Source organism: Macrobrachium nipponense, chromosome 9, assembly GCF_015104395.2.
Source record: "Macrobrachium nipponense isolate FS-2020 chromosome 9, ASM1510439v2, whole genome shotgun sequence".
Taxonomy (NCBI): domain Eukaryota; kingdom Metazoa; phylum Arthropoda; class Malacostraca; order Decapoda; family Palaemonidae; genus Macrobrachium; species Macrobrachium nipponense.
In genome coordinates, this window is record NC_061110.1 from 63,370,383 (window position 1) to 63,398,052 (window position 27,670).

Genomic DNA, 27,670 nt, shown 5'->3' on the forward strand with positions numbered 1-27,670 from the left:
TTGTCTTCTTTATCCAGGGACCCAGGTCATATTCAGTTCCTATCTTCGGGAGAGGTGCTTCTTTCTCCAGATCGCAGGTTTCTTGCCAAGAATGAAGATCCTCTAGATAGGTGGGCTCCATGAAAAATTATTACGCTCCCACAGGACATATCCCTGCGCCCTGTGAAGGCATTGCAGGATTTCCTACATAGAACTTCTACGATATCTAAAGGGCCCCTGTTCATTAGAGAGGGAGGTGGCACTATCTCTCTGAAAGGCATACGACAGAAAATCCCTTATTTCATTAAGAAGGCCAACCCACATTCATTCCCACGGGTACATGACATTAGAGCTATAGCAACCTCAATTAATTTCTTCCAGCACATGAGCTTCGAAGATCTGAAGAAATATACTGGTTGGAAATCTACCTCATCCAAGTAACATATTTTTAATGCTGGGCAAATTTTTGTGATATGTACATAATATTCATTTATAGGTGCCTTTTTCAAACTATATTTTATACAAATTGTTGGTTTATGGCCTATCATGTCCTACATTTAACTCTATTACCTTTAAATTAAGGATTACAATTTATAGTATATGTTATTATTATAGATCGATTTTCATGATACTATGTTTTTCATTGGCACCCTTTGGTTGTTATCTTTTAATTACTAATAGTTTTATATGTCAGTAGCTTGGTGTTTTCTCTGGTACAATTTCACAGAGCGACACAGCTGAGCCCAGAAAAGGGATTTTGAAGTAGAAAAAATCTATTTCTGGGCGAGGAAGCTGTGTCGCCAAGTGAAATCCCACCCTCACGTTTCAAATGTTCCCACCCTTTTTCTAACTGTGCCACCAAGCTAATATGCTATCTTCAGGAATGACGCTACATACGCGGTTGTAGGTAGCAAGCCGTAGAACGGCTCCCCTTTTCTTGGGGTTTTGATGTAGGAGAGGCTAATTAGTGGGTGCCGTGGTAGTGAGTTTCACTCGCCCCAGATCTATACCAACTCCTTTTTTTTATATGAAGGTGAGTGAGCTGGAATATTCTGGCAGGTCCAATTTAACAGTTCTCTGGTATTCTGGCAATATCATACCTTAGAAATAGTGCTGAAGGAACCTATTTCACTGGGCAACACGGCTTCCTTGCCCAGAAATAGATTTTTCCTACGTCAAAATCCCTTTTTTGCAACCATGGAAGTTCACCGATGATTGACAAAAACAATAATAGTTTGCCCTTGCCCTGGGCGAAAAGACCAGATAACACTACACAACACCATCACCTACACTAAAAACCTTATGATACCCTTAACCAGATATAAGAACTGGTGGGTACTTCAGGTACCTGTACCCCCAGGCTTCCCATAAACGCAAAACACCTCAAACTCAAGGCGAGGAGACAGTAGAGAGTAAACACCGGGTCCCCCTATGCTTCCTCTCCCAACACCATTTCCGCTACCGACACCTGGTGAAGATCTTATACAAGGTGAAAGAAGTCTTCAGTTTTCTGGATTGGACAATTATACAGCGTTAACCAGAAAATTGAAGATTGCCAGTCTCTGGATGAGGATTTTTCTGCGGACTGGCTCAATCTGTTGTCCTGTGCGGACAGGGCAGCGAGACATGGTTCAGTGGAATTGGCTGCCTTATTCACTATGGGAGTACTCAAGAGGAGAGAACGGTGGTGCTCCTTCACATCCCACGAAACAAACATCGGCTTTGTTGTTCTCCCCCGAGTAAACTTCACCCGTTTCCAGCAGAAACCGTCAAGCATGTACTGTCGGACTGTTACGGCCTCTGAGAGAGGTCAGCTTCAGGTTCGATATGAAATAAATAAAAAAAAAATATTTCAACACCAACAGTTGAAACTGGGGATACGAATATAGAAAGAAACACTAACACAACAAAGGTTTATTTACAAGCTTACTAACATAGGTAAATGCAGAATGGTGTCTCCTATTTACATAAAAAGATAGAATCTTACACTGCATAAACTGGGGGAAAAGTGAGATAATTCAAATACTTGCTGCTTAATTTAGCGACTCGAAGCGATGGCTTCACAAAAGGAAAACGGTGATTGCAGACGTCCTCTTGACTCCGTATTGCAGAAAATAGTCTACTCTTGATACTTGAAAGGCAGGAACTCCCCAAAACCTCTAGCAGGACCTTTTCTTCTCTGAAGTCTGCTCAACGTCGGGATAACTCGGTCGTCCACTCCTGAAGACGACTAGACCAGTATCCAACCAACTCTCGAGCAACTTTTCTTCTGATCCTTCGTCGGTTCCTTTTCTCTTATCTCTCTCGGATGATCTCTGCTGCTGCTGATCTCTCACTGATAATCTGATCTGTGGCTCTTACTGAGGATATCTCTCTGTGACTAACTGGTGATCTCTCTCTCACGATCTCTGTTTTTTCCCACTTCCTCAGTCGTATTTATACGGCACTCAGGGGGCGGAGCCTACGGCGAGCGTCACAGGCTCCCGAGATTACTAGAACTTCTTAGAAGACTCTTGACGGAATATTGCATCAAATTTCGCTGCATTCCTCCCACCACTTAGGCGCGTTGCGCTCCACAACATGCCCGATGATTCCAGAACACCGCGAGAACAGGCGCCTCCAACACGGGCGCGAAAGCCTCCTTGCTACCAAACTTCTCGAAAATGCGTTTTCCTTTCCTTTAACTTCCTTTGCTATGAAGCAATTAACATCACATGCCCCCCCAAAAGAGAAAAAAATTAAATCAACTGATTTTATTTTTTTTTCCCAAAAAACAAGAATTAAACAGCAGAGAAACAATTCTGCATAAAGTTTTAATCCAGCCAAACACGCACGCTTCACTCACACACTCACTCGTGCAATAACAGAAAACGGTTATTAGGCTACTCATTCTGAGAAATCTCTAAGATAATGTTATAACATTATCCTTCTCTCTTACTTTTTCCGCTTTCTGAACTCTGCTCAAACAAAACTTTGAAAGATAAGACACCTCTTGCGTCTTTCTCAAAACTAATTTCTCTTTCTGGGACACAATTACCAAGGGCACGGGCGGCGGCCAAGGTACGGGGCGTTCTTTATATTCTGAAGCAAATTTACATTTATTGCCTTTGCTCTACTCTTACCCACATTAATTCCATAATGTGCATTTCCCCTCTCCTCTAACACTGAGAAAGGACCTTCGAAATTATAAGGTAAAGCGGAACCTTCTTTATGGACTAGTACTAAAACTTTATCTCTTACACACAAACTTCTCTCTTTTGCTCTAAGATCATGTTTTTCTTTAGTTTCCTCTCGCGCTTTCTTTCGCTAGTTGCCAAGCGCTTCCGTTCTCCTCCGCTAGTTCCCAAACATCTCTTAAATTGTTTTTATAATACTCAAGATTAATTATGCATTCATCTCTACCCTTACTTCTAGGCAAAGGTCCGACCATATTGATACATCCTCAAAAGATTCGCTACTGAAGGAATATTACACAACGGAGCTCTGGGGATTACTTGATTCGGTTTCCTGGCAATTTGACATTCATGACAGCTTAAAACATACCTCTTTACATCATTTTTCATTTTAGGCCAAAAGTACGCCCTACTAATACACTTGAAAGTTTTATTTACTCCGAAATGTCCTTGCTCATCATGTGCTAACTTCAAAACTAGCTCACGAAGCTTCCTAGGAACTACTAACTGTTCTGTGACTTCCCCTTTACTACCTGACTTCGGTCGAACATAACGACACAAAACTTCGTCCTTTAAACAAAAGTTTCCTTACACACATCATCGAGATCATCATCCAGCTCACATTCAAAAATTCGGGTTAGAGTCTCATCCTCTCTCTGCAACTTGACTAGCTCATCCTTATCCAAAATGTTAGAGCCTAATTCATCACCGTAACTAGTACTAGATACTGGTACATTTACTACGTTACTCTCGACAACGCCTTCCGTTTGGCTATCACTGTCAACATCGATAGTCTGGTCTCTCAGCCACACTCGCTACCTCTATCACACTCGTTCGAATCCACGAACTTACTCACTTTCGAATCCACAAACTTACTCACGTTCGAATCCACGAACAAATTATGACCGTAGTCTACGTCTGTATCTAAACCCGACCTAGTTACTACCATTTCAGGCACTGGAATATTCCTCACAACAGGATTCACATACTTGGATAAAGTTAAGTCATTACTGACAATAATGTCAACGCCATCAACGGGCAAACTGTCCACAACTGCCAGTTTCACTTCTCCTGACACTACCTGACTTTCTAAATTCAACTTCAACAAAGGAAAAAGAACACAAGTGTTAGGAAATCCACCTAACATGACTTTCTCTTCCATAATGATTTCAGCCCTGTTCAGCACACACTCTCTCCTAATCAGTGAGACAGCAGCTCCTGTGTCTCGAAGCAAGACTACTTCTCTCGAATCTACTCCTCCAAGAGAGGAAACTACGCCTTCTGACAGAAATTCACCATAAATTTTCATAGTTTCTCTCATCCCATCATTCCTACTTGACAAAAGGTTAACTAGAGACACTGGTTTCTTACCGTCCTTCCTTACCACTGCACAATTTCTCGCTAAATGCCCTTTCCCATTACACTGGAAACAAGTTAATTCTGAGCCACTAGATGCCAATTTACTCTTACAAACCTTACGACGTATGACCAGGTTTTCCGCATGTATAACAGGAATAGTCACTTTTACTCGCATTGCTATTACTAGGACTGAAACCTTTACTGCTTTGTACTCTACCAGACGAAGGATCATTTCGTTTCTTACTAACACTCAAATTATGAGTTAGACTATATTCGTCAGCTAGCCTAGTTGCTCCTGCAAAAGATACTTCTTGCCTATCCTCTATATAAAGTTTAACCTCAGGGGATACGTTATCTTTGAGTTTTTCTAACAACACTAAGTTCTTCAAACCATCAAAATCCTCAACCTTAGCAGAAGTTAACCAATCAAAAATCAGCCTTTCTAACTTCTTACCGTATTCTACATACGTAATATTTTCATCCTTTCTCAAATTTCTAAATTTCATACGGTACGCCTCCGGTACTAACCTGTACGCACTAAGAACAGTTTCTTTCACAATTCATAATTATCACAGTCCTCCTTAGACATGCAACTATACACAGTAAGCGCCCTACCACTCAAAACTGACTGCAAATATAAAGTCCACGTTTCTTTAGGAGAACCTACTTGTTCCATTAACTTCTCAAAACACATGAAATATGTCGTAACATCTTCCTCATCAAACTTTGGTACTAATTTTAGCACTGCACTCATACCTAACGTATCAGCTCCGTTTTCGTTCTCGCCTGTCCGACTGTCACAAGTAATTTCCCTTAACTGAGCAATTTCCAACTCATGCATACGCTCTTTCTCTCTTTTTTGTTGTGCATTTCTCTCTCAGCTGCTCTCCTTTCCTCTTTCTCAGCTGCTCTCTCCTCTCTCTCAGCCGCTCTTTCATCTCTCTCATACTTTTCCCTTTCTTTCCTTTCAACATACTCACAGAGATCATTCCCCTCTAGACCCAGGAGCTTACCTGACTCAATAAACTCTTTCACCACCTCACTCATTCTGGTTCTTTCTATATTTTCCCTGTTTCAATCTGTTATGGTGTCGAAATAACCTGGCCAAAGGTCGCCACAATGTTACGGCCTCTGAGAGAGGTCAGCTTCAGGTTCGATATGAAATAAATAAAAAAAAAATATTTCAACACCAACAGTTGAAACTGGGGATACGAATATAGAAAGAAACACTAACACAACAAAGGTTTATTTACAAGCTTACTAACATAGGTAAATGCAGAATGGTGTCTCCTATTAACATAAAAAGATAGTATCTTACACTGCATGAACTGGGAGAACAGTGAGGTAATTCAAATACTTGCTGCTTAGTTTAGCGACTCGAAGCGATGGCTTCACAAAAGGAAAACAGTGATTGCAGACATCCTCTTGACTCCGTATTGCAGAAAATAGTCTACTCTTGATACTTGAAAGGCAGGAACTCCCCAAAACCTCTAGCAGGACCTTTTCTTCTCTGAAGTCTTCTCAACGTCGAGATAACTCGGTCGTCCACTCCTGAAGACAACTAGACCAGTATCCAACCAACTCTCGAGCAACTTTTCTTCTGATCCTTCGTTGGTTCCTTTTCTCTTATCTTTCTCGGATGATCTCTGCTGCTGCTGATCTCTCACTGATAATCTGATCTGTGGCTCTTACTGAGGATATCTCTCTGTGACTAACTGGTGATCTCTCTCTCACGATCTCTGTTTTTTCCCACTTCCTCAGTCGTATTTATACGGCACTCAGGGGGCGGAGCCTACGGCGAGCGTCACAGGCTCCCGAGATTACTGGAACTTCTTAGAAGACTCTTGACGGAATATTGCATCATATTTTGCTGCGTTCCTCCCGCCACTTAGGCGCGTGTTGCGCTCCACAACACGCCCAACGATTCCAGAACACCCGCGAGAACAGGCGCCTCCAACACAGGCGCGAAAGCCTCCTTGCTGCCAAACTTCTCGAAAATGCGTTTTCCTTTCCTTTAACTTCCTTTGCTATGCAGCAATTACATCACCACGACCTCGAGAACTAGTCCACCAATGATCTTCTGTCTCAATCAGTGAGAGACCTAAGGAACCTCGGGTGACAGGAGCCAAAGCTTCACCTTTCCAAAAGCACACCTTTTGAGGAGGTACGTCGAGGTGGTAGCAGAGACCAAAGACTAACCTACGAACCACCTCCAAGGCTACCAAGAGACCTCTCTTTAAGACAGATAAATGATCGAAAGGTCCTTCACCCACCCGTGGGGGCAAAACTCCATAGCTACTGGGAGGAATTGGGGTTGAAGAGGAGCAGAACAGCGGGTCATACAGGTGCTTCGAGAGGGATATGTGATCCCTTTCACCGGATCCACCACTGTTCAATACACCTGTCTGTTTGACAGCATACTCTAAAGACGTAGAAGAGCTCATCAGCCAAGAGGTCATAGAGGAGGTAACAGACACGAACTCCCCAGGGTTTTACAACCGGCTCTTTGTAGTCCCCAAGGTATCAGGGGGATGGAGACCTGTTTTGGACGTAAGCGCTTTGAACATCCTCGTCCGGAGGATGAAATTCCGAATGGAAAACAGTCGATCAGTAATGTCAGCCATGGCCCCATTCATCAGAACTCCAGAAAGTTCCTGAATTCGTCTTCAAGAGGAGTCTTCCAGTCCAGAGCCCTCTGCTTCGGTCTGCCACACACCTCAAGTATTTACTCAGATTCTCGCTCCTCTGGGAAAATGGCTGCACTTGATGAGGATCAACACAGCCTTTTACTTAGACGACTGGCTCCTGAGAGCCGGATCCAGTCGTCCGTGTGTGAAGTACTTGGAGAAGACGCTTACTTTGACACAACAATTGGGTATCTTAATAACCACTGAGAAGTCCCAATTGATTCCTACTCAGAGGGTTCTCTATTAAGGATGATTCTCTCTAGCTTTTCAGGTTTTTCTCTCCCTGAAGAAGAAAGAATCCTGCCTGTCGCCAGTCCAACAGTTTCTGGTTTGCCCATCCTGCTCAGCTCTCGAATGGATGAGCATAGTCAGGACCCTGGCTTCACTGGAGAGTTTGTTAAGTCAGGACGCCTACACATGAGGCCGCTTCAGTTCTTCTTGAAAACAAATTGGTCCCGGAAGACACAGTCGGACTCACTAGTTTTCCCCCTGATGGAAGAGATAACGGTAGATCTTCGTTGGTGGCTTTCGAGGGAAAGATTACAAGAAGGAATTTCCCTAGTCGTGTCGAACCGTCGACTTGCAGTTCTTCTCAGATGCCTCAGCCAGTAGATGGGGAGCCCTCCTAGGAGCCAAGAGAGTATCAGGTCTGTGGACAGAATGAGAAAGAAATTGCACATCAATGGGAAGGAATTGAAGGCCATCCTTTTATTAGGAGTACAAGCGTTCGACCTTTAGTCACCATAGGAAACATAGCAGACTACTCGGCCAACACCACAGCATAGTCGTAAGTGCAGAAGCAGGGAGGGACCCACTCGTTCTCTCTCAGCAAGATAGCCGAAGATCTCCTCACCTGGACGAACGAGAAGAGGATCACCCTTCTTTCAAGACTGCATAAGGGAGAATGAACGTGATTGCAGACAAACTGAGTCGGGTAAATCAGGTGTTACCAACACAAAAGACCCTGAACAAGAGTGTGTGTCAGGACCTCTGGAAGCTTTGGGGAAGACCTGCTAGATTGGTCCGGACTGGACGATTGCGCTTTTCCTCCCTTCGGAATGATAAGAGAGATCTTAAACAAGCTTCAATCGCACCAGAATGTGACAATGACCATAGTAGCGCCATTCTGGCCCAGGAAAGAGCAGTTCCCGGACCTTCTCAATCTGCTGGTGGATTTACCAGACTACTTCCACAAAATCCATCGCTTCTCAGATAACCCCATTACAACCGATACCACAAAGGTTGTCCGCTCTGGTCCTGACAGGATTCAGACTGTCAGGAACCTGGTCCGAGCAAAACGGTTTCCACGAAGGGCGTCAGGAGCTATTGCTAGCTGCAGAAGAAGCTCTTCTGCCGAGCTCTACCAGTCCCAGTGGAGAGTTTTAGGTCATGGTGCAGACGACCTGAAACATCTATAACAGAAATTGAGGAATTTTGTTATTTCTGAGGGACACCAAGAAGTTACATCAGTTTCCAAGCATAAAGGCCTCGACATTCGTCTTTATGTTCCTCCAAGATTCCAAGCATGAAGAAGTGGAATGGAATTGGATGTAGTTTAGGGTGGCTCAACGGTCCCCAATTCAAACCATTGAGTTCGTCAACCATGAGAGACTTAACTAGGAAGACACTATTCCTAGTCGCCTTAGCCACAGCGGGCAGAGTAAGTGAGAGTCCACAAGGCCGCAGAAGTCTCCTTAGGAGGAGGCAGAAACTCCCAAAGAAGGAACTTCTCCTGTTGCATAAAACCTGTAGTTTTTATTTGCAACTTCGACTGAGGGAAGGCAAACGAAGCCTTGCCCGACTCCCTCTTCTTAGCAAGCCATTCTTCTCTTCTTTCAGTGCTTTCTTCGAGGACTGGTTTCGGTAATCCCAAAGGCGTTGATCTCCTATCCTTTCACAAACATCGACGAGGGAATAAGGCGACGCTGATTAAAAAAACAAAGTCCGTATACGTCTGCAACAGGAACCTTAACAGACTAGAATAAGCAGAAGAGGACTTCGAATCTTGGTCTTGAGTTTCCTCTTCTGACAGGACGGCCGATACCTCATCTTCCTCTTCCGTCTGGCTCATTGTCTTCTTCAAAAAGACCATCAATTCTTGAAGATGATGTTTAAAGGAACCCAAAGCGGAATCCTCTAGCGAGGGTTTGGCCTTCGCATCATCCTTAGGCGAAGACGAAGTAGTGGCTGTCGTACGGCTCTTCTTTGAAGACGAACGACTGGGAGTCGAAACAACACAAGACGTATGAGGCGAACGAGTCAAAGCAGCTCGAGACGTATGAGGCGAACGAGTCGAAGCAGCTCGAGGCGAATGAGCGAACGAGTCGAAGCAGCTCGAGGTGAATGAGGCGAACGAGTCGAAACAGCTTGAGACGAATGAGGCGAACGAGTCGAAATTCCTATCGACAACACTACCAGGATTGAGGAATTTCGTCTATAAGTGTGGCTTTCTGGTGACATCTGGCAACTCCTCGTGGCTTTTCCGACCACAGGCTATGGCACTGAATAATGAAATTAAATTCATTTGCCTTTTATGTAGAAAAACGGTACCACTGCACACAACGAATCCAACGATGCGAGTCAGTCTCACAAGCGTGAGAATGTAACGGACCTGAATGTTTGACTCCGTCTGAAGATACGCTATCCGAAGAGGACTGACGATCCTCCCTGAAAATCTGGTCCGGAGTCGTGGCTGTCGTACGGTTCTTCTTCGAAAACGAACAACTGGGAGTCGAAACAACACGAGACGTATGAGGCGAACGAGACAAAACTCCTACCGATACACAACAAGGCGAGTCAGTCTCGCAAGCGAGCGGGCGCTCTTAACAGGCAGCGACATCCCTCTCGTACACTGGGCATGTCTCTTCAAAGGACGCAACACTAAATCACTCCACATTTTTTGCCTCGACACAGGCGACTACACTTCCGAGTCGGATGACAACTGTACGTCACTGATATCTACGCCTTTCCAGCGGCGTTTCCTGGGCACTCGCGAGTCGAGTCGACTACGTCGACTGAGTCGGCGAGGCGACTGACCGTGGGCAAACTCCTCCAGTCTCCCTTCGACCTCCGGTATGTCTTCTCCCGGGAGCTGGGGAGTATGACAGTGACCTTCATCTAGGAGAACAGGGGGAACGGACAGCCGCCTCCTCGGAGATGACACTGACACTTGGCCTAACACTGGCCTTATCGCATGACTCTTTACGAACGCACCTCTAACATGGAAATAGTGTTGGGATCGGAAACATGGGATACCTGGTCTGGAGTAAATGGTACTGAAGTTGGAGGACTATAAAAATGTGAAATATTAGATACAAGTGGAGAAGATAGTGACGGTTTGCTCGCCTCTAAATGCACGGAAGTTGTCTCTACTCTAGTTTGTCCATTTTATCCAAATGGGCTTGAAAAGTCTTCCAACCTTGTTCATCTAAACTACGGCACTCATCACAAGTTAATTCCTTGCTACAGCACTGACCCCTACATTAACACATTTGGAGTGCGGATCGTAACATGTTTAGCTAATCTAGTTTTGCAGCCACTACTGCAAAACCTAACTGAAGAAGAACTAGCATCAGGCATCTCTGTAATAACTTGTTAATAACTAGGCAGCTAACTGATGAAGCAAAAAAGCCAACCAAGAAATTGTACATCACCAAAAAAGAAAAAAATCCACAATGGCGACGAAAGTCGACTGCAACAACAAACCACCGGTGTTACCCCGTGGCCGGCAGAAAACGAATTGAAGTATAAAGCTCAGCAGTACCAGGTATTCCCGAAAGTGGGCGGGATCTGTATCACCTACACAAACAATGGCAGCGCTGCTACCGCCGCCAGGAATTTGAATTTTCGACTGCCAGGATAAGAAAGTGTACAGCTAATGTAATTGTTTGGTAAGTCACTTATGTGAAACTCTTATATTCTAGTAATATTCAATCATTTACCTTCATTTTACAACAAATTGGAAGTCTCTAGCACAATATTTCGATTTATGGTGAAATTTTGAAAAAACTTTTTTCTTACGTCCGCGCGGTAACTCTTCCAAAAAAATCAGACATTTTTTCGTCCGATTGTGGTAATGTTTGCACAGTTTTATATTAGCCGCTACATAAAGTTTTATGTATGGAAATGTGCGCAATTTCATGTAGAATACAACTAAAAACAACCCCTGGTTGTATCTTTTATCAGTTTTTAAATATTTTCATATAAATAACGATAAGTGACAAAATTTCAAACCTTTTTTTTTACCTTTTTTCCGCTTCGGCGCTCACTCACGAACGCCGCCGGCATACAGGAGACACTTTCGGAAATACCGGCTCAGCGTTTAAGGGTTAATTCGCCTTCTATTGACCCACTTTCCCTGGTATCTTCCACTGTTTCCTCTACCACCTCTCTTTCCATCGTCTCTTCTGTGTCTGCATTCCTTCTCCCACCTATTATCATCTCTCTCCTTCTTGCCAATCTACATTCCCTTCATTTGGGCCATCTGATCTACCTTTCACACCATGGGATTTATCTATTCAAGCAGATATCTCTTCTGCATCTGGTGATCGTCGTTGAATCCTAGTCACTGTATCCTAGCAACTTCTCTTAAAGAATCCCCATGTGACTATTATTGTTTTCCCCGATAATTCCCACTACCTGAGCAGGTCCTCTCCATTCATTTCATTTTACCCTTTTTCCCTCTTATAGAATACCTCATATCCTACCATGCTTCTTCAAATTTATGTTCTCGTGTTGTTTTTTTGTTTAATGCTATTCTTATCTTATTACATGACTCATTTTTTATAAACGCTTCTCTGGCCTTGTGATTGAGTTCAGTGCGTCCCTTACCATACCGTCTTCCATACCTTTTTCTCTGCTTGCAGGACTTGAACTTTCTTCTCCATTAGGTTAGGCAGTGAAGGGTTTTTTCCACCAAATACTAATTGGTTAGGAGAGAAACCTCTATTATTCATTAGTTCCTAGCATTCACTACCCATTTCAATGCTATGGACCAATCTACTTCCTCCTCCCCCATCATCTTTCTTACACTTCCCTTGATCATTGATCATGCCTACGGTCTTTTCACATAATCTGTTGCTCCATGGAGATTCTGATGCTGTGGCTAATACTTTAACATTCCATCTTTCTGCCATCCTCCTTACTTTTTCATTTTGAAATTCACCCCATTGCCTGAAAATATTTTGGAGGGCGCTCCAAATATAGCAAACCAGCACTCAAAAAGTGTCTATTATAGTTTCTGGTTTCTTATTTTTTTATCCAACAGGCCTGACAATACCTCGTTGCCATATCCACCATTACCAAGAACTTTCTCTCTTCTATCTCTCCCACATCCCATCACTACAAAACTTCATTAAATGTTTTACTCCAATAAAAGCCTACTACGGTGGTTGGTGGGGTTTCTTTTGTATCTTTTACAAACCTCACAATTTTCAATCAGTTCCATTAGTAACTTTCTTATTGCCTCTTTTTCCTTTTCAATTAACCCATTACTCCACTGTGCTTCCTCTGTTAGCTTCCATATTTTATCTCCACTTCCGTGACCATACTGTAAATGTAATTTCTTCATTGTGTTCTTAATTTCCCTCAGATTCTTTCCCTTTCAACCATCCAGTAATAATTCTTCTACCTTCCTCTTCCTTATAGATACTCTTAAATGACCCTGTTTGTCTTCTCTTAAATACTTTCATTCCCCCTAAAACTTCTATTATGACACAATTTTCTTTCAAATTTAGGGTCATACCCATTTTGCTCATGGTTTGCTTACCTATCAGCCAGGGTATATCACCCTGCAGAATTTCTGTCTTCAAATAACACTTTTTGTTTTTTAGTATTACAGGTATTTCTATTATTCCTTTGGACTTATAAGATGTCTCACCAAAATTAAACACTTTATTAGACTCTGTCCTAGTGTCCCTCATTCTCCTCAACTCTTCCTGACTCAAATCCATGACAATACATGCAGGTTACAATTCCCCGCAAACTGTTGATTTACACCGTGTCCAAAATTGCATCAACCACCCCCACGACTGTTCCACTATTTTGTTAACTTCTCCTACATAAACCTCTTCTTCATCTGTCCCAGTTTCTGTTTTCAGCTTATTTTCTTCTAGTTTGTTTCAGTTTTCTTCCTATTATGAAAATTCTGAGGACAATCCCTAGCCCAATGCCATTCCGAGCTGCATATTGCACATTTTCTTCCACCCCTACCTCGGTTCCATCTTCCCCAATATCTCTGGTTTTCCCTCCCTCTCCCAGAGCTGGCATTGCCTTCTCATGACCCCCACCATTCCCGTTCCTCTTTAGTCCCTAATCCCTCAAATAGTCTTTTCATTGTTTGCGACACTGTTTCGTACTCTAAATTTTCTTGCCCACAAGCCGATAATACCATTTGTTTTTTATTTTCCATAAGATTTGCTTGCTCTATTACATGATAACCCTTGGCTTCCCCTTCAAGCGTGCCTTTCCCCATTGCTCTTTCACACTCAGATGCTGCCCTCTCGTATCTAATTAAATAGTCTGCCATCTTTTCACTAGATTCTCTTCTTATTAGAATGTATCTTTTTATTCTGCTGTAATTCTCCATTAACGAGTCTTTTAGATAAGCTTTATCTAGTTTGTCTAGGATTATCTTTGGACCCTCTGTACCCGTAAGTTTATCTCTATCTAATCCTTCCACTTCTATCACCGTATATTTTGTATCTTCTCATACAACAATAGCCAATCTTCGACTTCGACCTTTCCATTCTTTGAACTCTTCTTGTATCCCGCTAAACCTCAGACATTCCCTTCTCCATCAAGTCTCCCTTTGTTCACTGTCGGATCCAGGCATCTTTGATCAACCACGCTCTGCTACCAGTTTGAATTTTAGCCTAGCCTAACCTTTTTTTTAACACAAATGAATAATCTACCCACCTGTACGTGTTCTCCAACTCCAGTATACACCAGAAATCACCTTAGATCAACAGCTCAACAAGACTTACGACCCAAAAACTCCTACCAGACAGAGAGCTCTTCCCTACCAACCAAACACCACACGCAAGTGTCTCCTACTGCCCCGTGTTTATTGTTTACATCCCACCGACGCTGCCGCCATCTTGTCTATGACGTCACAACACAACTTGAATATATATCAACAGCACCATAGAATCAACCATATGCTGTCCATATATAGGACACCACCATATTTCAACAATTCATAAAATACCAATAACAATTATACAATATATAATCAACACATACTGGAATTTGGTGGTTCTCACATACAACAAACAGGTCCACTTCTGGATGTGAAAGCATGTTGGCAATTAATTGAATAGAGTGATCATCTAACATCCACTCTGTCTAGGCTGTTGTTTCCATTGATAGACAATGTTACTTACATTGAGACACCGTGTGACGTAAATTGCAGAAAAGTGCCACTTCTTTACTTGCACTGTCTGAAGAATGGATAGCACTACTGTATCCAGAAGAGATGAACATGAGCCCAACCTCTTCATGCATGACACTGCAGTCCAGCTGTCTAGGACTAACAAATGTATGTCCCTTCCTTTTGGAGTTTCAGTTTTCTGAGAGACAGACAGACAGCCATCTGCACAGGAAAATTGATATGACACTTCCTCAGAGCTCATGGACCCTGCTACATGACGATCCTCTCGATGGCCTCCCCAACATGTCAAGGAGGCATCCGTGCATATTATCACTCATACAGATGGAGGAGTCAGGGTGACCTGTTTTGCCAGAGGACCCTTCCAAGTCAACCAGCTAGGGTCTCCCAACTTTTTGACTCTGCAATAAACCCGAATGCATTTTTTTCTTGCAAGCAATATCCAGAATGTGCTTACATTTTATTTGCAATCTGAGGATTGGGTCTACCACAGATGCAAACTGTAACAAGCCCATCATACATTCAACTGATGTCTGGGAAACTCTAGGCTGTGCAAGGAACGTTTCCAGGTTTTTCCTTCTTCTGCGGTTTGAGTATTGGTGAGAAGAGACTGGCTATGAAGAGCATCCAACACCCAGACCTGAGGAGTATCCCAACAAAATAACCCATCCACTGAAAGCATGCTGCTTGGGCTGTAAGGCAGGATTTGTTCAAATTTATATGAAAACCTTTTGCCTAAGTCCTATAAACTACCACTCTTAGGTTTCTTAAGCGCACTTTTTGTGGATCCCAAGATTAGCCAACTGTGGGTTAACAGTTGAATGCCATCTTTTAAGGATTCTCAGACAAACTAATGCTGCTAATTTTCTAACCTCTGTAAATCTGTAAGTTTCCTTCCCTATCCAGAAGCCTAGGAAGGGGCAGATGGGAATAGCGATAAGGTTGTGGTACCAGACACCCCGCCCCCGAATAGTAATAGTTAAAATCCACAAATACTTAGGTTGCAGTAGTATTCGTAGTAGTGTGTGGGGGCGGACGTGTTGAAGGTCTCTCTCGCGTTTCTTCACAGAAAAGAAGGGTTTTTGCCCTTGGTGATTTATACCTCTTATAGTAAGCAATGGGTAATAGTGTCTCCACGTAATACCGGCGTGCAAGCCGGGAGAGTGTTGTGCAATTGCAGATATACTAATATTCTTTCTGCTCCAATCAGTGCCTTAGAAATCTATCACCACAAAAATGTCATCTAACCAACCTCCAACCATTGCGCAAGTGACCCTGGCACCTATCGGTGCCTGTGCCCCACACACAAGTTCAGTACTCGCGAACAATTGTCTTTACTTTATACAATACCAATCAAACCGTTCCGACGTCGAATCCACTATACAATCTGTCAGTGATGCCTTCTCCGATGAGGAAATCAACGTTGCATATACGAAAAGCAAAGATCTGATACCAGAGAGCATTCAAGGAGCGATCGCGAAGAACTTGTCCTCTCACAAGAAAATATCATATATCACACAAAGAAAAATATCATATATCACTAAGTGGGTAAGGACCTGCTCGGGTGGAAATCTACGCCGATGGACTCTTACAATCTGCCTCCAAAGGGGCCTGATGACCTAAGCCTACCTGCGGTGTACCACACGCAGAAAATGCCTTCCATACGGCAAAATCTCTCTCAGAAATAATTGGAAAAAAACTGAAAAAAATTGAGGAGACAAATGATAAATTATCAAGAATCTGGGACGTGATCAAAGGACTTCAGGAATAATTTCTAGACAGTCTTAAAACGGTGGAAACAAATAATCTCACACGGATCTGGGATGCGACAAATGAGTGCAGGGATCGATAGACAATCGCACAGATAGCCACCAGACTTCTATGAATGCGGCATCCAGTTTTTCCTCGCCTCCCAGCAAAACAGAAGTGCCCCCTTCACCTATAGACCGTTCTGAGGGGACTGTTGGTCTCCCAACCTCTTCTCTCTCCCCAGTACCTCCGGTGGAAGATAGATCTCCAGTGATGATTACCAGCCCTCGTAATCTTCCCCACCCTATCTATCCCCCCCCAACCCCCCAACGTAGATGCAGATGAGAGTAATAATGAGGGGTCTGGCAGCTGGCAGATATAAACAAGCAGAAAGAAGAGAAGAACCTCCCGTTTGGCCGTTGGACCGGAGCCCAACATTCGTGTTTCACCTCGCCCGACACCTAAGAAGAGAAGTCACGTAGTAATTCACAATCTGTGCTCATCGATGACTCTAGATGCCATAGTGGAGAGAGCAAAGTTTCTCACTGGCTCTGACCCACTCATCACACACAAAGTCCCATGCAGAAGTAACCATAAAGTGGCTTACAGGATTACCTGCCTAATCCAACACCTCAACGTTCTTAAAGGCGAGAATCAGTCCACCTAATATCATAGTTTTAAGATAAACCTAATCTGGGACCAACCAACCCCCAGGAGAACTCACTACTCCAACCAGGGTCATTTCCACCGCAAGTGCCAGCCAACCCCCCACAGCGAGTGACTGCCCACTACCCCTGGCTAACCCCACATCCACCCAAATGATCAGCGCATTCATCTCCCATCTTCGTTAGTAGCCATGGATACATTAAACATAATCTCTTGGAATATTTTTGGCCTCAAGTGGAACATTCCTCTAATAAACATGTTCTGCAAAAACTTCAAAGACATCATTGCATTGCAAGAAATGCTCCTCTGGCCACATGACCTTGCCATCTGCAATTCAATTCATAAGGACTTCAGAACCTTCTCGACTTCATCGATGCAAGTTACAGATCAAATCATAGCCGGTCGCCCGAAAGGGGGCCTTTCTTCCCTGTGGCACAAATCGTTAGACAATATGATAAAGGTGATGACCTACAGAAGTGACAGATTGCTGGGGCTTCAAGTGACAGTAGGGAACTCTAAAATCCTAATAATTAATGTTTATATGCCATGGTAAAATAACAATAATTTTGATCATTACTGCATGATCCTAGGGGAGTTAGACAGTATTATTCATGATTCTCCTGCTGATCATATTTTGTATAATCGGGGATCTTAATTCTCACCCACAAACAAAAGTTTTATAATGAACTTACTCACTTCTGTCAAAATCATGCTCTCCAAATTAGCGATGTAATGCTCCTCCCTCCCTATTCATATGTACATAATAGAGAGGACGCTATTACAACCTCCTGGCTGGACCACTGCATCACATCTCCACAACTTCATGATTCTATTATGACCTGCAATATTGCTATGATCTTGCAATGGGCTGACGATCACATCCCATTACAGGTGTCATTCAGTACCCGATCCCTCCCTACGTGTACCCCCTAACTGATCGCCCCCACCCACCAGCGGTAACTGGGATTTTAAAAACAACAGAAAACCCAGATACTTTAGGGCGACCACGGAAACCAGGTTGCGGTCAATAGTTCAACCGGCAGATCTGAATGAATTCTATTCTAACATAATCTCCGCTATGCTTGCTTCAGGCAGGACTGCCTATAGATTTCGTAAAGGTAATTCTGCGTAATATACCTGGATGGAATGACTTGGTTAAAGATCTGTATACATACTCCACAAGAAATGTTTTTACTATGGAGAGGGCAAAAAGGTAGCCCGAGGGAAGGGCACACTGCATTACTAATAAGGACAGGCGAGACTGCAGGTTCAAACTTGCTCTTAAGCACTGCAGATTAAACCCTCTTACGCCGAATGGACGTTATTAAGCGTCGAGTCAAAATGTCTCCCGTATGCCGAATGGACGTATCATACGTCGACTTCAAAAAAGTTTTTTTTTAAATTCGCGGAAAAAATACTTATAGGCCATACCAGCCGAAACTTTTTGAATCCCGCGCCTTGGGGATGCTGGGAGCTCACGGATTCAAGGCGTTGTTTTTTGTTTACAATCGCTACACAGGCGCGCAAGCGCGAATTTCTTTCTTATCGCACTAAAAAGTATCAGTGACACATCTCAGAAATTATTTCGTCACTTTGACATAATTTTTGCACCATTTTAAATTATCCTTTACATGAAATATTATATATGAAAATATGCGCAATTTCATGTAAAATACAACCAAAAACTACTCATAATTGTAGCTTTTATCAGTTTTGAAATATTTTCATATAAATAACGATGTGCCAAAATTTCAACCTTCGGTCAACTTTGACTCTACCGAAATGGTCGAGAAACGCAATTATAAGCTAAAACTCTTATATTATAGTAATATTCAATCATTTTCCTTAATTTTGCAACAATTAGACGTCTCAGCACAATATTTCGATTTATGGTGAATTTATGAAAAACTTTTTCCTTACGTTCGCGTGGTAACTCTTCCGATAAATTTTTTCGTGCGATTGTCGTAATGTTTGCACCATTTAAATTTGCTGTTACATAAAGTTTTATGTATGGAAATGTGCGCAATTTCATGCACAATACAACTAAAAAACAACCATGGTTGTAGCTTTTATCAGTTTTGAAATATTTTCATATAAATAACGTTAAGTGCAAAAATTTCAACTTTCTGTCAACTTTGACTCTACCGAAATGGTAGAAAAACGCAATTGTAAGCTAAAACTCTTATATTCTAGTAATATTCAATCATTTACCTTCATTTTGCAATGACTTGGAAGTCTCTAGCACAATATTTCGATTTATGGTGAATTTATGGAAAAAACAAAACATTGTCCTTACGTTGCGCGGCGGAAACTTCCGATCAGAATTTTTTTTGTGCGATTGTCGAAATGTTTGCACCATTTAAAATTAGCTGTTACATAAAAGTTTTAGTATGTGAAAATGTGCGCCAAATTTCATGTAGAATACAACTAAAAATGATGAAGGTTGTAGCTTTTCTCTTTTTTTAAATATTTGCATATAAATCACGATACTAGAAAAAAAAAACCACGTTCGGTCAAATTTGACTCTACCGAAATAGTTGAAAAATGCAATGTAAGCTAAAAACTCTTACAGCCTAGTAATATTCAGCCATTTATCTTCATTTGAAACAAAATTTGAAGTCTCTAGAACAATATTGTGATTTATGGTGAATTTTTGAAAAATATATTTAACTTCCCTCCGCGCGCCGATTCGTGGGCGCAAGTCTCCGAAATGCGTACATCGCATTATCCTAACATTTGCTCCTTTTCATATTAGCCGTTTTATAGAGTTTCATATATCAAAATGTGCGCAAATTCATGAAGAATACAATAAAAAATAATTGAAGGTTGTAGCTTTTCCCATCTCCGAAATATGTGCATATAAAAAAAATATATAAAAAGTTTGACATTCGGTCAACTTTAACTCGTCCGAAATGGTCGAAATCTGCAATTCTAATCTAAAACTCTTACAGTATCGTAATATTCAATCATTTGTCTTCATTTTGAAACAAATTGGAAGTCTCTAGAACAATATTTAGATTTACGGTGAATTTTTGAAAATAACATTTTTTAAAGTCCGCGCGTTACGAATTCGTACATCATTTTGTGATAATATTTTTCCAGTGTTGCTTTTATTGTTTTACAATGTATTATATATCAAAATGATTGCAATTTAGTGTACAATACAACAACAAAAAAAGGAACTCATTAGCTTTGACCGTTTTTTGTGTGGATCACAATGTTCTAAAATACTTTTCTCCACGAACTCCATGCACAGATTGGACAAGATGGGCGATAATTTTGAACCCTTAGCAACTGTTTGGTGTGTCTATGGGTTCAAAATTATCGGCCATTTTGTCCAATCTGTGCATGGAGTTTGTGGAGAAAAGTATTTTAGGACATTGTGATCCAAACATTAAGCCACTGGTCTGGGTCAGATTTGTTGATGATATTTTTATTCTTTTCAGAGGAGACAACGCACAGCTACAACAGCTAGTTGACCGTGCCAATAGCATTGTACCCTCAATTTAATTCACTGTTGAACTGGAGGAAGATAATAAGCTTGCATTTTTGGATGTTTTGGTTATTAGAGATAACATAAGTAACAGGTTTAAATTTTCGGTGTTTCGTAAAATTACTAATGCTGAGGGGTACATTCATTTCTATTCCTTTCATTCGTTGAGGGTAAAAGCAAATATTATTGTCAACTTTTGTCTTAGAGCCCTTCGTATTTGTGATATCGAACTTTTAGAAACTTGAGCTTCAGCATATCTTCAATGATTTTAAGGGTCTGAAATATCCCACTCACATATAGAAAGAGCTGTCTCTAAAGCAAAACGAATATATTACGGTATGAGTGCAGCAGGTAATCCTAATGTGGTCAAAAATAAGAAGTATTTATCCATAGCTTACAATCCGAAACTGGAAAATACCTGCTATCTTGCAAATAGTATGCAAAAAGAAATTCAAATTGCTTTCAATTTTATAAATACTATCAGAAATCGGTTAGTGTGCAATAATAACAACAATGGTGTTAGGAAAACACCCGGTGTTTATCAAAATTCCCTGTGCCAATTGCCCTCAGAAATACTTTGGAGAAAGTGGGCGGGGTTTGGATGTAAGACTTTCTGAACATCGTAGGGCCTATGAACTCCATGCAATGAATAATGCCCTTGTTTCACATTCATTCGTTCCAGGACACAACATCAATTGGAATGGTGCCTCTGTCATTTTTAAGAGTGGGGATGTTGGTGTTTGTCGCCTAGTGGAAGGAGCTGCTATTAGAAAGGGGTGTGCTTTTGAAGGGAACAAAACCTTCACTGATGAAGATAGTTTTACCAATTTCTTTAATAATTGACACTTGTCAACGATTTTAGGAATCATATGTCTGGTGACTGTGAGACCCCTGATGTTGCTCCCACCTCTCTTTCATCCCAGATGACTGAGGTTACTACAGCTTCAAGTCATGGCACGATGGATCCGTGTCTGCTCAGCTGGAATCACCTGAACAACCACTTCGCCGTTCCAGCCGTCTCTCCAACAGAAACAACCGAACGGGGATTACCTGACCAACACTTAGATCCATCCACCTTGAACCAGTTATATATATATAATTTTTTTTTTCACTGTTGTAACGCTCCCTCCATTGTTTGACCGTCAGTAGGACGAAGAGGGATACGGAGCAGTATCCGGAAAGTCTCTCCTTGTATTTTTTACCATTGTACAAAAATATATTTTAACACTACTGGGGCTTTTGATTGTCAATATTATAGCCTCGTTACGGAGGTTCCTTAGTTCATTATTATTATTATTATTATTATTATTATTATTATTAATTATTATTATTATTATTATTATTATTATTAATAAAACCTCTCTAAAAACACTTAGAACTTCCTATTTTGAGGTTCAAACACCCAGAAAAGCCCTCTAAAATGCTTTATACCTGAGTATTTTAATAGTTTATCACAAAAGTGCATTTTTGTCACGAAAATATGAAAATACAGTAATTTGTGAATATTTCTTAGTGAAAAATGCCACAAAGAGGCAAATTTTCTGCATAGTGGGTATGTATGTGTGGTCTGTAGAAAAATCTGCGAATAGTTGGGTTGACTGTACTGTATTTAATACCAAGTTTTGCAGTTGGCATAATACCAAGTTTTGGCAGTTGGCAGAGTCAAAAGTCAGTTACAGCTGTAAATGACACCTCTACCATCGGTAGTGTACATGAACGGTTAGGCTACTATTAATCAAAATAAAACTGAAGTAACCTAGCATATCTACTAAGCAGTCCAAGATAATTATTAACATAAACGATCATACGACAATGATCTTCAAAAACAACTTTTAAAATCATTACTTCAATTGACATTGTTTGTTGACTAAATAAGAATGCACCATGAACACTCAAACCAAATGTAATTCTCGCCTTGTGGAAGACATGATGCCACTATTGGTACCAGTTTCCAACTTTCATGAAATAAGGTACCAGCAAAGAAATTTTTCAAAACTAAACTTTTCACTGGGACTTAACTTTCTTCTGAGTTTGGTACTTCCATGATGACCAGATTATGATCTAAGGGTTTGTGGTTTGACAAAAGGAATGACTCTTACAGTCACTCAGAGTAAATAGTCATACAGAGTGCATGACACAATAATAGTTGATGTAGGATGTGCTGTTGCCACATCCGCAGGTTGAGAATAGGAACTGAACCTAGTCAGTTGCGGTACACAAGAGAAAGAGCCCTCTTGCCTCGAGTCCTATACTCTATCAGTGTCAGTGTGCACTATACAGGACAAAATCAACTAGAAAATTCTTTGAAATTGGTTGGTTTATCTTATGGTGCCCTCTAGGGACCATGAGAGTAACCCCTTAAGGATGAACAGCAGCTATGCTATAAGAAAAACACCATAACATTATCTCACAAATGGTGAGGGTACGTTTGTTTCATTCTGGTATAAAGGTGTGTACATATGAATAGAAATTTTTCTTTGGAAGATAGCAGGTTAGCAAAAACCTCTTCTAGTGTACAGAGTGTGAGTTTCAATTCTTCATGTCAATTGTCAAGGCTTTGTGTTAAGTGCATCTAAAAAGTATGAAGAATCTGAGAGACCAGGGGGTAACTACGGCTTTCAAATACATGATTACAATGAACATAAGCAACAGATTATCTATGTTACTGTTATACTTCATCTAGTCAGAAAATTACAGAGCAGTAAAATACATATCAATACCTCACAAGTGGATTTACTTTGTACAAGCTGAAAATCTTTTCAGATATACCATTATATAGCCTGACACATCAACATATCTATCTTACTCTGCACATATTATTTAAAGTCAAATGAAATGCTTAATCTACAGACATTTACTCACCTCTGATAACTGCACATCTTCATCAAACTTCATGTTTTTCCACCATAATGTCTGCTGTTCGATCCCATCTTGTAAGATGACACGTCTTTGTGGAGAGCTTAGTTTATTTTCAGAATGCCACAGTAAACCTTCATTACTATCTACTGAACCTGTTGGTTCTGCTCTTGAATCAGTCTGTAATGGCATGTCACCACTCATATGCAATTTAAAAAGCCCTGGGTCTAAGAATGAAGCTGCAAGTTTCATCTGAGCTCTAGTTATGAAGCACGATCCATTATAGAGCAAAGTAATTACTGCAGTCACTGAGATTGGGTCTGCATCTGAAATAAGTACTGCTGACTGTTCATTTGAATGCTCTTCCATTAAAACAGTATGAAAAACTGGGCAGGTCATGCCTAAAAGAGATTTATGAGTGTAAATTCTTTTATTTCCTACAACTAATGTCAGATCCGTCTTACCTTTTACATCAAACAACATCAGTAATCGTTTCACAACCAGAGCGCAATTTCTGGCTCCACTGTAAATAAACACATTACCTTTTTTCCAGAGTTTTCTGTCATGGATTTTAGTTTCAGACTGCTGCATCTGTAGTATATTAGTTAGTCTACTCACTTGCATAGATTTGCAAAGTTTGGAAAATTCTTCAAAATTTGCTGATGGGATCATTCCTTTGCCATAATACATATAGCCAACAAGAGTGTGAGCACTTTTGAGGAAGCACCAGGAAGCAACACCTTGATTTTATTATTCTCCTCAAACAAAGATTTTACACTTCACGTATGAACTAAGAACTAATTTATGAACTTTAATCACATGGCTGTCAACAAATATTGACAAGTCAGTACACTCCTGCTTATTGCACATAGTTTGAAGGCCTTTCATAAAGTGGCCAAAATGATTTTCCCATGTTAAGCATTCCACTTCACTTCCCGTATTAGTGACGGCAAAATCTGATACCTCTAGATGAAGCTCTCTTAGAATAGTCGTTATGTCTTTTATATATTTAATAGGCACAGAGACATTTCCAACATAAATTAGCAATCTGATTAGAGGAAGCAATAAAATAGGTCCATGTGAAATGACTGGAGAAATCTTGTATATCACTGGAGAATCCTGCAAAATAAGTTCTAATTAAATATTAGAATGAAACATAATTTGCTACACATTCATTTAAATTGAAAAATACAAATTACTTGCCATGAAAAATAAGTACAAATATTAACCATATACATATAACAAACTGCAGTGTGAAAAGACTAAAAAAATATAGTAGTAATACTATGTGTACACGTAAAATCAAAACAAATATATATAGAAGAGTACTGTCATATACATAATACCCTTCTTTTTCCTTAAGATATCAAATATATTCACAATCAAAATTGAAGCTAGGGTTGTTGTTACTGCTGCTGCTACTTTTATTATGTATTATTACTACTGTATTATTATTATTGAAGCTAGGGTTGTTGTTACTGCTGCTGCTACTGTTGTTGTTATTATTGTTATTATTAGTTATTATTATTTATTGTTATTATTATTATTATTATTTCAGAAGGAGACCCTCTCGTAGACATGTTTTGTTAAAAATGATTGCTGCTTCAGCACTATTAATCTTGTAGAGAGTCTTCTCTATTTTTCTGATGACGGCTTTCTCGTTGTTGCTTATACTGGCAAGCAAACGGCACCAAAGGGCATGGTAAAATTCGGTTGAGTCATTTGATTTATTATTGCTTAACAATCTCTCTCTCTCTCTCTCTCATCTCTCTCTCTCTCTCTCTCCTCTCTCTCTCTCTCTCTCTCTCTCTCGCGCTTCTCTCTCTCTCTCTCTCTCTCTAATCTCTCTCTCTCTCTCTCTCTCTGCGAACCTCCTCCTGATCGCACTTTCCCAAGCGAAGTTTCTCTGATACGCAGGACAGTTATCAAGCGCACGACTTGCTAAGGGACTGAATTCGAGTGGCGAGATCCTTCTTCTTAAATCGTGGTGTTGCGGGCTCTCGAGTACAGTACAAAGAACCTCTCCGGCAGGTCAAGTTTTCCTTGGTTCCTGGGAAGGTGACTCATACGGCGAGCGTTTACGAGTCTTGTAGACCTTCTCAGGTGGGGGATATCACTGGGAGCCTCTTGATTAGCTTCTACCTGAGTGACGTCACCCCTGGTATTATTCTGATAATGTGCTTCACGTCCGGTGTTTGTTTCATGCGCTCTGGTACTTCCGTTGGGGGAGAGGGGCACCGTCCTCCTCACACACGTTGGTATCAGGAACGCTTCTTGAGTGGTATTAAGGGGAGGCTTTTGCTCGAGTATAAGCAGCGCTTCTAGGAGGCGCAGACGTCGCGGGTCAGGGGCTCTCCCGATGATTTTGACATTCCTGATGATGTCGTCTCTTGTGATGTCTTGTCGTCATCCGAAAAATAGAGAAGACTCTCTACAAGATTAATAGTGCTGAAGCAGCAATCATTTATAAATAAAACATATTACAGGCGGTCCCTGGGTTACGACGGGGGTTCTGTTCTTGAGACGCGTCGTAAGCCAAAAATCGTTGTAAGCCGGAACATCATCAAAAATCCTAAGAAAACCTTACTTTTAATGCTTTGGGTGTGCATTGAAAACTATGTAAACTGCATTCTTCTGGCATTTTTCATCAAAAAAAACCTTCAAATATTGATTATTTTCCATTTTCGGTGTCATATTTCATCTCCCAAATGAGCGTTGTAGGCGTTGTAACCCTGGAACATGCGTCGTAACCCTGGAAATAACGTCTGTTGACAAGCGTCGTAACCTCGGAACGTCGTAAGCCGACACCTCCGTAACCCAGGGACTGCCTGTATTATTATTATTATTACAGTGGTCCCCCGTATTCGCGGGGGATGCGTACCAGACCCCCCCTGGAATAGTGAGAACCCGCGAATGTTTGGAACCCCTATAAAAATGCTAAAAACAGCCTATTTTGTTAGTTAAAACTCAAGAAAAACCCACTACAAAATTTTTAATAGTTTTATTACAAAAAGTGCATTTTATGATGAAATTGATAAAAAAACCAGGAATTTGTGGATATTTCTCATAGAAAAATACTGCAAATGTGCAAATTTTCCGCGAATAATGCAGGGAAAAGTTTCCGAGAGAAATCTGCGAATGTGAGAGTCCGCGAATCCAGAGAACGCGAATACGGGGGTCCACTGTATTATAATTTGTGTATGCTGGAAGTAAACCCTCTTTTAAACATGTTTTATTGAAAGTAATTCTGCCTCAGCTGCATTAATTTTATATAGCTTTTTCTTTATTTTTTTTCCTAATAACCGTTTTCTCATTGTGCTTCTTTAAACATGAGAAAACAATAAGGAAAATAGAGAAGAACCTATATAAATGCAGCTGAGGCAGCAATTACTTTTAATAATGCATATTATAATTATTATCACCACTCAGCATAAGCCACCAATGTTGTCCAGCCACTCCCATACATCATCCTCAGGAACACTGTCACCTCTAGTCATGAGCCGAGTACAGAAATACTCCACTTCGAACCCCCTAAAAGTCCATTAAGCCCTCTTTTTCCTTCAACATACGGTCCAGGATTGGGCGAGGGTCTCCTTTGTTGATAGCATCTGCAAAAGTTATAGTACAAGCAAAATACCTCAGAAGATTCTCCAGTTTCTAACCACCCCCCCCTCCAACCTTCCATGCCTGCCCCTTCTCTTACTTGCCCTCTAACACAACCATCACCTCGTCCAGGAACCTCCTCTGGTACAGATGTTTTGTTGCAAACAACAACAACTTGGTCTATTGGCTCAATGGGTGCAGTCATAATAAGAGGGAAACACATGACCTTAATACAACCATCGTGGCTATCCAACTGGGCTGCTTTAGGATGTGCAGGCACAATGTTCATGAGAAACAAAACATTAACCCGACGTCTTGCAATGCCACAGTCCTGTCTGAAGATGAATAACTTCCTTACAAAACTGATTGCAGAACCAATCAGTCATGATCTTGGATAAATACCAAATCACTGGAAGCCTCTCCATTAACCATGCAGAGCATGTGGTAGCTTTGCATGTCAAAATACCACTGTTTTGCAATGATGACTAACAGTAGCAATTGCACATAAAGCACACACACATTGCTTGAAAAGATTTTTTGACAGTAAATTCTTTTCATTCTATAGAATAGACCTATTTCATCAGGCACTTTCTTGTCACCAGCAGCAACTGTAGCAGCTATCTTGCATCCAGACATAAGTTGAAAGCCAGGGTCACCACAATCGTCATCCAGGCACTCCTGTACATCCTCCTCAGGAACATTGTCGCCTCCAGTTGAG

General features: G+C 41.2%; 2 protein-coding genes across 2 annotated transcripts in view; both read right to left on the reverse strand.

The window, feature by feature from the left end:
* The window catches only part of LOC135218083 (uncharacterized), a 101,527-nt gene extending 77,488 nt beyond the window's left edge, over positions 1–24,039 (reverse strand). The window contains exon 1 of the mRNA XM_064254226.1: positions 23,356–24,039. Coding sequence (XP_064110296.1) covers positions 23,356–24,039 — 684 coding nt within the window. The remainder of the gene's footprint in view (positions 1–23,355) is intronic.
* A 69-nt stretch (positions 24,040–24,108) lies between these two features.
* The window catches only part of LOC135218084 (uncharacterized), a 219,276-nt gene continuing 215,714 nt past the window's right edge, over positions 24,109–27,670 (reverse strand). Inside the window, exon 3 of the mRNA XM_064254227.1 lies at positions 24,109–24,468. Coding sequence (XP_064110297.1) covers positions 24,109–24,468 — 360 coding nt within the window. The remainder of the gene's footprint in view (positions 24,469–27,670) is intronic.